Below are 12312 nucleotides of genomic sequence, written 5' to 3'. Positions count from 1 at the left end.
AGGGATTTCCCGATTGTACTTCTGGCGGTCGTTTTCGGTTGTGAGAACGAGACAAAGGAGCACACGGCGACATCAAGGGGTTCTATATACCTGCTTCCACCAAATACTGATTGAGGCCTGCGATATACCTGCTTTCACAAATACTGCTCTTCTCTAGGGACTTTGGCACAGGGTCATTTTGAAAATGACAGGCAGTGGAAGAGGCAGGCCATTCCGCAGAGGTGGTAGGGGTCAGGCAGGTGCACAAGGCTGGAGCCGAAGTGGGAAGTTGGAGAAGGTGCGTGCAATTACGTCAAAGGACGCACTAGAGTTGATTGAGTGACTAACTCTGTCTTCCGCTTCTGCATGCTTCTGCACCCTCCTTATCTTCTGTATCTGCACCCTCTTCACTCTCTGCTGTGTGCTCCCCCAAAGACACCACCACCACCATAGCCACTCCACTCAAGTCAGAGGAATTTTTTTCCCATCCATTCCCAGACCATACCAATGCGCAGCCATTCTTGGCATCGGATAAGGAAGAGGAGTTAGCAACGGCCACCACCCAGCGGTCTGACGACAGTACCCAGATCAGCCCAAGGAGGGAGGTCCCTGCTGTTGCTGCCTACTCCGAGATCTCAAATGTCAGTGGTGGTGAAGGTGACGATGATGACGTGTCGATGGACATCACATGGGTGCCTACAAGAGATGAAGAGGAGGGGAGTTCAGAGGGAGAGACGGAGCAGCAGATAGGCAGGAGAATGAGGAGAAGCAGGCAGAACTTACATTGCACAGGAGGCAAAAAGCAGACTGCAAATGTATCTGGAGCGAATCATCTACCATGCACAGTCACATCTTGCTCTCCCAGGACGCCTGCACATGGCTCAGCAGTGTGGGCTTTTTTTAACGTGTCAGCTGCTGACAATAGTGTTGCCATCTGCAGCCTGTGCTGTCAACATATAAGTCGCTGTAAGCCTAACACTCACCAAGGGACGACCGCCTTAAGAAGGCACCTGGCCTCCCATCTACAAGCCCAGTGGGAACAACACCGTCAGAACCCACAAAGCCACACTCCCGGTGCTCCACATCCTGCCTCTTCTCCCATTTGCCCTCCACCTTCCACCGTGCCGTCGTCGCGTTCATCTGGCATAAGGCAGGCTTCCATGGCTCAAATGTTCGAGCTTAAAAAAATGATGACGCCGGATAATCCTCCGCTGGCTTGTTGGAGCTGCTAGCCCGCCAACTACTGCCATAGCAGGGAAGGTACATAACTTTTACTGTCCACTGAGTGAACCTTCTGACGGCCGTCAAGCATGTAACCCCTGGCACCCGTGTGGATTTGGTGTTACCATGCCAGGTGAGACGTTACCATGCTGTGCTGTGGCTGTTGTGCCAGGAAGCCAAGAGCCACACCGGTCCTGCACTCCTTTCAGCTCTGCGGTCACAGGCCAATCAGTGGCTAACCCAGCTCAGTTGGTAAAGTGGTGTGCGACAGCGGTGCCAATTTGCTGAGAGCGCTGAAACAGGGCAAAATGACACACGTGCCGTGCATGGCACACGTCCTGAACTTAGTCATGCAGTGATCCGTTGCCAAATACCTCGGGGTCCAAGACGTCTTGCGACAGGCCAGGAAAATCTCTGGCCATTTCAGAAGATCTTACAAGGCCATGGCTTGCCTTGCTGACGTTCAGCGGGGACACCACCTGCCCGTCAGATGTCTGATTTGTGACAGCCCGACGCGCTGGAACTCCACCTTGTATATGCTTGATAGGCTGCTCCAGCAACAACGTTCCATTAATGACTACCTGTACAAACTCTGCAGCAGGACAGGTTCTGGGGAGCTTGGTTTCTTTTCACCGCGCCAGTGGCTGCTTATGCGCGATGCATGCAGACTTCTCTGCAGTCATTTGATAAGATCACCGAACTGGTCAGTCGCAGCTATGGCACCATCAGTGATATCGTACCTTACGCCTTCTTTCTGGAGCGTGCATTGCATCGTGCCATTGATCAAGCCGTCGAGGAGCAGGAGCTGGAAATGAAGAAATCACAATGCTGAATGAATTCCCAGGGGGGGATACTCCATCTGAGACAAGTCAGCAGAAGAGGAGTCAGAGGAGGATGGTGGCTGGGGGGAGGAGGAGGAGCAAGAAGAGCAGGCTTTAAACTTTTCGGGGATCCCTCCTTCTCCTTGTCTGTGGCTGGGGGAAGGAGACCGAGGATGACATTCTCTTGGGCGATGAGCAGGAGCCAGGGCACTCCACCGCTTCCAATTTAGTGCAAATGGGGGCCTTCATGCTCCAGCGTTTGAAGAGGGACCCCAGTATAAAAAGCATAAAGGGCAAGGACCAGTACTGGGTGGCAACGTACTTAGACCCCCGGTACAAACACAAAGTGGCGGACATGTTACCAGCATCACAGAGGGCTGTGAAAATGCAGCATTTCCAGGCCTTGCTGCGAGATAAGCAGCATTCTGCTGTTGCGGGCGCTGGCAGAGGAATTTCCACCAACAGCGAAACAGGTGCGGGTACCAATCCTACTGCGCCTGCAAGAAGAGGGCGGTTTGAATTCGTGAATTCCGAAATGCATCGGAGGTATTGTGATTCAAGCAGGCATCCGTCCAAAGTGTGACGTCACGAGGAACTTTCGTTTTTCTAAGTTACCAGCGTAGTTTCCCTCGCGCGCGCGCGTCACCGGCCGGGACCGTGCGCGCCGATAGTGGAAACAGAAGATCTCTTCTACTCACTTAAACCACCAGATTCCTTTGAGACTCCATTTACTGCTGTGCCCCAGAAACTCTCGGCAACGGAACACCTGAAGTAATTCATATAGCTATTAGCTGTATCATCCTATGTGCAATAGTCTCTGGGCATGAACTTCTGAGGTATTGCGTTTCATATGCTCGGCATTCAGGTCCTACAGTGGTCGGACCGCTGTCTATAATTAGGTAAGGTCAGCTGGGTTGTCTGGTTCCCTGCGCAAGAGAGACCACCCCAGTGTTACTTTATAGCCAGTGCGGTCCTGCCACACATGGACAGTATCCTATATGGGCAGCACTTGCTAATTCACCAGCAATACTCATTAACTCTTTCCCTTTAATTACACAGGGGTAATAGTGGTGTCCCCCTTTGTGGCCAGCGCGGTTTCAGGTTTTTTTACCCCACTTATACGGTTTGAAGATGTGTTGGTCACTTTGGATATGAGATCATTCTTGCAACCAACCCATCGACAGCCGCCCTCTGAATCCAGCCTCAGGGAACGCCTAGACCGACAGGTGTCCGACTACATTGGGTTAACGGCCGATGTGGACGCTCTGAGAAGCGAGGAACCCCTGGACTACTGGGTGTGCAGGCTTGACCTATACCCAGAGCTGGCACAATTTGCCATGGAACTCTTGGCTTGCCCCTCGTCGAGTGTCCTGTCCGAAAGGACGTTCAGCGCAGCAGGAGGGATCGTGACCGATAAGCGCACTCGCCTAGCTCACGACAGTGTGGACTACCTCACATTTCTAAAAATGAATGAGGCATGGATCTCGGAGGAATTCAACACCTGTGACGACCACGTGTAATTGAATTTCTTCATACCAGCCCACACATATCCGTCACCATACAGAACAAAGAATGGTCCTTGTCTTATGTATATACAGTGGCATTAAAGTCCTTTTCTGTCAGGTGAATGCCAAATTTTTAAGGCCTCTATTCCTGTGGCCTACAGTAAAATTGTTATCCACTGACCATCTCATATACCTCCAGCCACATAATCACAAGTTCTTTTCTGTCCGGTGAATGCCTAATGTTTGGGGCCTGTACTCCACTGGCCTACAGTAAAATTGTTATCAACTGACCGCCTCCAGCCACATAATCACTTGTTCTTTTCTGTCAGGTGAATATCTAATTGTTGGGTCTTGTACTCCAGCAGGGCACATTTTTGAGAGTTTCCCTTTAAGATGCATAAAAATGACCCCTGATTAAAATACTTATTTTTGGTGGGAATTTTTGCAATTGATCCCCCTCTGGTATGTCACTGTTCATGTTGTGGGACTATTTGTGCGCTTCTAGTAAGTATTTAGTGGCTGCAAATATGACCTGAAGGTTTTTCAGGTTCGCCTGCCATTAAAGTGAATAGGGCCAGCCGCGAACGCGTGGTTCGCGAACATTTGATCGCGTTCGCAAAATGTCCCGGCCGATGTTCTGCCATCACTACACAAGACTTGTCCATGCCTTGTGCTGAGTAGACAAGTATACAGGCTGCACCCAGCCATTATTAGACTCCAGCGCACTTTCTCTTTGCATTCTCTTTTCTAGTTCCCAATGTTTTGGGTCTTCCCAAATTTCTAAGAAAATAAATAAATTAAAAAAATAAATAAATAAAGGGAAAAAAACAAAAAACAAAAAAAACACTGTTGGCTACCACCTCCTCCTCTCCGCCGCTTCCACCTACACCACCACGTCCACCGCCTCCTAAACATCCTACTCCACTTTGACATCCGCCTCCTAGCTCAAGATTATTATTATTTTTTCTATTCTATGTTATTTTAAGTCATTTACCTATCCACATTTGTTTGCAGGGCTCTTACCCCCATTTTGCTTCTTTTTGCAGCCATCTAGCCCTTACAATATCTATTTTACAGGCATTTTAGTACAGTTCAGGTCCCCATTGACTTCAATAAGGTTCGGGGTCAAGTTCGGGTCAAGTTTGAGTCTCGAACCCGACTGTTGAGCCGAAGTTCCGAAGGGCCGAACTCGGCAAATTTGAAATTCCAGGTGTTCGCTCATCCTTACTCATAGCATAACAAGATCAGCTCTGCCAATGAGAATCTAATCCGGGTGGCTCCTATGGATGTCCAAGATACAGTGGAAAAACAAAGTAAAAAAAAATAAATGAACGTGTCATTCCACAGTCTAGTGTAAGCACTGCTGCCAGTCAGTCCATAGTCTAGTGTAAGCACTGCTGCCAGTCAGTCCACAGTCTAGTGTAAGCACTACTGCCAGTCAGTCCACAGTCTAGTGTAAGTACTGCTGCCAGTCAGTCCACAGTCTAGTGTAAGCACTACTGCCAGTCAGTCCACAGTCTAGTGTAAGCACTGCTGCCAGTCAGTCCACAGTCTAGTGTAAGCACTGCTGCCAGTCAGTCCACAGTCTAGTGTAAGCACTGCTGCCAGTCAGTCCACAGTCTAGTGTAAGCACTGCTGCCAGTCAGTCCATAGTCTAGTGTAAGCACTGCTGCCAGTCAGTCCACAGTCTAGTGTAAGCACTGCTGCCAGTCAGTCCATAGTCTAGTGTAAGCACTGCTGCCAGTCAGTCCACAGTCTAGTGTAAGCACTGCTGCCAGTCAGTCCACAGTCTAGTGTAAGTACTGCTGCCAGTCAGTCCACAGTCTAGTGTAAGCACTGCTGTCAGTCAGTCCACAGTCTAGTGTAAGCACTGCTGTCAGTCAGTCCACAGTCTAGTGTAAGTACTGCTGTCACACAGTCCGAGGTCTAGTGTAAGCACTACTGTCAGACAGTCCACAGTCTAGTGTAAGCACTGCTGCCAGTCAGTCCACAGTCTAGTGTAAGCACTGCTGCCAGTCAGTCCACAGTCTAGTGTAAGCACTGCTGCCAGTCAGTCCACAGTCTAGTGTAAGCACTGCTGCCAGTCAGTCCATAGTCTAGTGTAAGCACTGCTGTCAGACAGTCAACAGTCTAGTGTAAGCACTGCTGCCAGTCAGTCCACAGTCTAGTGTAAGTACTGCTGCCAGTCAGTCCACAGTCTAGTGTAAGTACTGCTGTCAGACAGTCCACAGTCTAGTGTAAGTACTGCTGTCAGATAGTCCACAGTCTAGTGTAAGTACTGCTGTCAGACAGTCCACAGTCTAGTGTAAGTACTGCTGTCAGACAGTCCACAGTCTAGTGTAAGTACTGCTGCCAGTCAGTCCACAGTCTAGTGTAAGCACTGCTGTCAGACAGTCCACAGTCTAGTGTAAGTACTGCTGTCAGACAGTCCACAGTCTAGTGTAAGTACTGCTGTCACACAGTCCATAGTCTAGTGTAAGCACTACTGTCAGACAGTCCACAGTCTAGTGTAAGCACTGCTGCCAGTCAGTCCACAGTCTAGTGTAAGTACTGCTGTCAGACAGTCCACAGTCTAGTGTAAGCACTGCTGTCAGACAGTCCACAGTCTAGTGTAAGTACTGCTGCCAGTCAGTCCACAGTCTAGTGTAAGTACTGCTGCCAGTCAGTCCACAGTCTAGTGTAAGCACTGCTGCCAGTCAGTCCACAGTCTAGTGTAAGCACTGCTGTCAGACAGTCCACAGTCTAGTGTAAGCACTGCTGCCAGACAGTCCACAGTCTAGTGTAAGCACTGCTGTCAGACAGTCCACAGTCTAGTGTAAGTACTGCTGCCAGTCAGTCCACAGTCTAGTGTAAGTACTGCTGCCAGTCAGTCCACAGTCTAGTGTAAGCACTGCTGCCAGTCAGTCCACAGTCTAGTGTAAGCACTGCTGTCAGACAGTCCACAGTCTAGTGTAAGCACTGCTGCCAGACAGTCCACAGTCTAGTGTAAGCACTGCTGTCAGACAGTCCACAGTCTAGTGTAAGCACTGCTGTCAGACAGTCTACAGTCTAGTGTAAGCACTGCTGTCAGACAGTCCACAGTCTAGTGTAAGCACTGCTGTCAGACAGTCCACAGTCTAGTGTAAGCACTGCTGTCAGACAGTCCACAGTCTAGTGTAAGCACTGCTGCCAGACAGTCCACAGTCTAGTGTAAGCACTGCTGTCAGACAGTCCACAGTCTAGTGTAAGCACTGCTGCCAGACAGTCCACAGTCTAGTGTAAGCACTGCTGTCAGACAGTCCACAGTCTAGTGTAAGCACTGCTGCCAGACAGTCCACAGTCTAGTGTAAGCACTGCTGTCAGACAGTCCACAGTCTAGTGTAAGCACTGCTGTCAGACAGTCTACAGTCTAGTGTAAGCACTGCTGTCAGACAGTCCACAGTCTAGTGTAAGCACTGCTGTCAGACAGTCCACAGTCTAGTGTAAGCACTGCTGTCAGACAGTTCACATTTTAATTAAACACTGTTGTCAGACAGTCCACAGTCTATTAGAAGCACCGCTGTTAGACAGTCCACAGTCTAGTGAAAGCACTGCTGTCAGACAGTCGACAGTCTACAGTCTAGTGAAAGCAGAGCTATCAGACAGTCCACAGTCTAATGTAAGCACCGCTGTCAGACAGTCCACAGTTTAGTGTAAGCACTGCTGTCAGACAGTCCACATTCTAGTGTAAATACTGCTGTCAGACAGTCCATAGTCTAGTGTAAGCACTGCTGTCAGACAGTCTACAGTCTAGTGTAAGCACTGCTGTCAGACAGTCCACATTCTAGTGTAAATACTGCTGTCAGATAGTCCATAGTCTAGTGTAAGCACTGCTGTCAGACAGTCCACAGTCTAGTGTAAGCACTGCTGTCAGACAGTCCACATTTTAGTTTAAACACTGCTGTCAGACAGTCCACAGTCTAATGTACGCACTGCTGTCAGTCAGTCAACAGTCTAGTGTAAATGCTCCATCCCTCACCTCCTCTTATCTATTAAAATGTCAGGAATAGAAACACAAGTTCACACTACTGAAGTTGGCCATACTCACTTTCTTCAGGTTGTTTTTTTACTGCCAGCGGCTCCACTATTTTTTTTATCTGTTCGTCCCCTGGCTCTGTTGTTTTCTTCCTTGCGGGAGCTATTGGCTGCTGCGATGTGCTCTTCTCCTCTACACCTGATGATGGCTGCTTGTCCGCCGGCTGCGATGTGCTCTTCTCCTCTACACCTGATGATGGCTGCTTGTCCGCCAGCTGCGATGTGCTCTTCTCCTCTACACCTGATGATGACTGGTTGTCCGCCGGCTGCGATGTACTCTTCTCCTCTACACTTGATGATGGCTGCTGGTCTCCCGGCTGCGATGTGTTCTTCTTGTCTTCACCTGATGATGGCTGCTTGTCCCCCAGCTGCGATGTGTTCTTCTTGTCTTCACCTGATGATGGCTGCTTGTCCCCCGGCTGCGATGTACTCTTCTCCTCTACACCTGATGATGACTGGTTGTCCCCCGGCTGCGATGTGCTCTTCTTGTCTTCACCTGATGATGGCTGCTTGTCCCCCGTCTGCGATGTGCTCTTCTCGTCTGTGTGTGAAAAAGGGGACATATGGGACCAGTCCTTTTTTGTTAGTGATAGAAGTCACATGTGGGGCTGCAGGGTGCTTATTGGGGTGTTGTACGTGGTGTGTGATTGTCTGTGTGTGGGTGATTAGCAGAGGATTATAAGTTTTTTATGTGGTCTGATCTGGGGTCTGAATTAGTTTGTTAGGTGGTCATCTTCTCCTGGTGGCTCCTATGGATGTCCCAGTTACAGTGGAAAGACAAAGTAAAAAAAAGAAAATGAATGTGTCAGTCCACAGTCTAGTGTAAGCACTGCTGTCAGACAGTTCACATTTTAATTAAACACTGTTGTCAGACAGTCCACAGTCTATTAGAAGCACTGCTGTTAGACAGTCCACAGTCTAGTGTAAGTACTGCTGTCAGACAGTCCACAGTCTAGTGTAAGCACTGCTGTCAGACAGTCCACAGTCTAGTGTAAGCACTGCTGTCAGACAGTCTACAGTCTAGTGTAAGCACTGCTGTCAGACAGTCCACAGTCTAGTGTAAGCACTGCTGTCAGACAGACTACAGTCTAGTGTAAGCACTGCTGTCAGACCGTCCACAGTCTAGTGTAAGCACTGCTGTCAGACAGACTACAGTCTAGTGTAAGCACTGCTGTCAGACCGTCCACAGTCTAGTGTAAATGCTCCATCCTTTACCTCCTCTTATCTATCAAAATGTGAGTAATAGAAACACAAGTTCACACTACTGAAGTTGGCCATACTCACTTTCTTCAGGTTGTTTGTTTTCTGCCAGCGGCTCCACTATTTTTTTCATCTGGTCATCCCCTGGCTCTGCTTTTTTTTTCCTTGCAGGAGCTATTGGCTGCGATGTGCTCTTCTCTTCTACACCTGATGATGGCTGCTTGTCCCCCGGCTGCGATGTGCTCTTCTCGTCTTCACCTGATGATGGCTGCTTGTCCCCCGGCTGCGATGTGCTCTTCCCATCTACAGGTTCTCCGCAGTCTGTGTGTGAATAAGGGGACATATGGTACCAATCCTTTTTTGTTAGTGATATAAGTCACATGTCGGGCTGCAGGGTGCTTATTGGGGTGTTGTACGTGGTGTGTGATTGCACTGTCTGTGTGTGGGTGATCAGCAGAGGATTATGAGTTTTTATGTGGTCTGATCTGGGGTCTGAATTAGTTTAGGGGGTCTGGTCTGAGGTCTGATTATGGACAGGGTTACCAAGTACAGCAGAATTTACCATAGCACATGTTGCATGCCACTATTCATCATTGGTCATGTGTGTGGGCTGGTGTACACTCACCAGGGTTGCTTTTTAGCACCAGTTCTGCCCTTATACTATATGCACTCCTATATATATATATATATATATATATATATATGCACACATACCCTTCTCTTCACCCTTGAACATCAGCGCCTCCCTCAGTCGCTCCAGGAGACGTGGCTCGTCTTTCTTCTCCTTCTCGGTGACAAGCAGCAGATTGTAGGCATATTTCTTGATGCTGGGCTGAGATTTTAGAATCCGGTTCTTTTCCTCTAAGCTGTTGTCCATCAGATCATCGATCACCACAATCACATTATTCCTCCCTGAAGACATGGGATGGGGGGTGTGAGCCGACAGTATATATCTAGATGTGGCTGACGCTACAAGTCTGGGGTGCACACTGTTTGCTGTCAGTGAATAGGAATATTTTTTGACTTTGCACAATGAATCAGAAGACTCATTTATAAGAAGCTCCTCATCTGTGGGAGAAGGTCTATGTCAGGACAGGGTCTCAGCCTAAGGCCTTTCAATGGTCTCTGTCTGTGGTCTCCATAGAAGGCACCTGTATCCACGGATCGTGGGTCTATGGTGACACCAGAAGCATGCCCTATTTTTGTCCATGATTACAGATGCCCACATGTTAGTCTATGGGTCCATGAAGATCACAGACAAAACACAGATGCCACCTGTATTTGGCCCATGCTTTTTACAGATTGTTGTTAGAATATGGTCCAGGTTAATGTTCAGTCTAGCAGTGACTATGGAATACGGAGGACACACAGAGGGCAAAATACTGACACAGGGACCAAACACAGATCCTTCACAGATGAACCACCGGCCATCTTGTCAGAGATGTCACGAACACAAATGTCTGACAGAGGCCTAATGGGGCACATTTACTGGGACAGCATTTTATTTATGTAAATTGTAGGAAACGTGTCAGGCCGCGGTGGCCATCCCCCTTCAGATAAGCTCTAGGATCTTAAAAAAAATGTTCCTTGTAATCATTGCTGTGAAACTTACCAAGAAGACGGCTCATGTCCTTCAGCTCTTCGTCGTACAGAGAGTCCATCACGTCGGTGACGTTTACTCTGCCTCTGTTCTTGGTGTGATACAAAATACCAAAGGTGCAGAGATTTAGTTCTTCAAAAATCTGTTGAGTTTGGTTGTTAGAAATACAAAAGGATCTGACATCGGAGACGGATAGATGTAGATCTGGAGACCTAAGCATCTTATCCATCCAGGAGTAATCAATGTTTGAAGATCGAGAGAAGATCCCAACAGTCGTGAAGTTCTGGAAGAGAAAGGGATAATGAGTTTACCGTCCGGTGTGGTGTGAAGACGTCGTTCCCGCTCCAGTCCTACTGCCTGCTATAGTGGACAGACCAGGAGAAGCATCTACATTTCATGGGTTGGGGCAGACCAGGCTTAGAAATTGTAGAGGTCTTGATTCTAAATGAGGTGATGGCTGAGTTTGGATTTGGGAACTTGTAACTCCTGCTTTACATGTTATACATGAAGAGATGCATCAAAATGACGTCTGGTCTCCATTTTACAATTACAATATGAGTGCTGGTCTTCCAGATTTAGAAGGTTGTCAAATTCCTCTCTGTGATATTTTTTGGGATTTTCAGAATCAGTTTTTTTTACTATTAAGAATAAATTTTGTTGCCCCTCAGGGTGGATGAGACCAAAGGACATGAATCAATCATTTTCAGATATATGGTTATTACTCTACCTCTAGGATGATATAAGAGGAAGCTCCCTGGAATCGAGAGATTGGTCACTAATGTCCATCCTCCACATAAATTTACAATAATTAAGTCAATAAATCATAGTCAGATCAAAAATGAATCCTGGTCTCCTGTGAATCATGAGAACTGAAGAGTGAGGCAACTACTTAGAAAAGAACATTCCAAGACACGTCAGATGGTATTGTTCAGGATTGTGCAGGATGATATTTCAATGCATTTTTCTGACTGATCAGGATCCTGATCAGTCTTAATAATGACATCAGTTGGCATACGTTTTGCCGGTTCCGGCGACGGAACTGCTTGCCGGATCACTCTGCCGCAAGTGTGAAAGTAGCCTAAGGCATCCACATGTCTAGACTAAGTATAATAGATACATTTGGTTACATTTAGGGCCAGTGAGGTAGAGGTTAATTGGTACATAAAGTAATATTAATACGAGGATATAATTATTGGGTTTAAAGAATAAAATATGATAGTTTTCTTTCCAGTATCTGTGTGCGCTCAGTGAGGTACGTGTGAATGACGGGAAATCATCTGATGTCACATTCCAGAGGTTCCGAATTTGGACAGCGTTAATCCTAGATCGCTGACAGAATCTGGAACTCAGTAACAGTCGTGCAAATGTTTACAAAACTCGTGTACTTTGGGGATTATTGTAATCTACATTGTAGCAGAAAGTAACGGCTAAATCTACAATGACTTCTATCTGACAGGAGAAGACCCTGGAGTAACGGCCAGAATATCACTTTATTGTAAAAGTAAAGATTTTCGTTTATTGGGAAGAGGTGAAATATGTTTCTTTTTTAGTATATTATATTATTTAAACTTTCTGATATTTCCAGATATTCAATGAATAAATATTATAATTAATAAAAATGCACAAACACACAGAAAAAACATGACTGAAGATATGAAGAGTAGCACGTTACACTGACAGATGATTATTTCTTATTATTTTGCGGTAACTTTTTTAAATTAAAGTAATGGAGATATTTTTAACAAAGTGTAACAGATCTACGCGATGTCAGAGCATTGGGATATTTGCAGTTTGTTTTGAAATATACACAGATATTAAATGATTATTGTATTGATTTCAATAAAAAGTGTGATAATTATTAGGCTTTAGTGAATCAAGATTCTGAGATCCGAAGTCGATTAGTTAAAAACCTTTGTTTGTAATGTTGTTTCCT

At 47.0% G+C, this 12312-nt stretch overlaps 1 protein-coding gene across 1 annotated transcript in view; it reads right to left on the bottom strand.

Moving 5' to 3' along the window:
* Nucleotides 1-12312, bottom strand: part of LOC121007910 — an 82216-nt gene that overhangs the window by 16522 nt on the left and 53382 nt on the right. Inside the window, exons 8-10 of the mRNA XM_040440179.1 lie at nt 10392-10662; nt 9494-9691; nt 8864-9082 (exon numbers count right to left, since the gene is read on the bottom strand). Of these exons, the coding sequence (XP_040296113.1) occupies nt 8864-9082; nt 9494-9691; nt 10392-10662 (688 nt within the window). The remainder of the gene's footprint in view (nt 1-8863; nt 9083-9493; nt 9692-10391; nt 10663-12312) is intronic.

Source organism: Bufo bufo, chromosome 7 (assembly GCF_905171765.1).
Source record: "Bufo bufo chromosome 7, aBufBuf1.1, whole genome shotgun sequence".
Lineage (NCBI taxonomy): Eukaryota > Metazoa > Chordata > Amphibia > Anura > Bufonidae > Bufo > Bufo bufo.
Note: the sequence above shows the minus strand (reverse complement) of the source record. Positions and strands in the feature narration are given on the sequence as shown.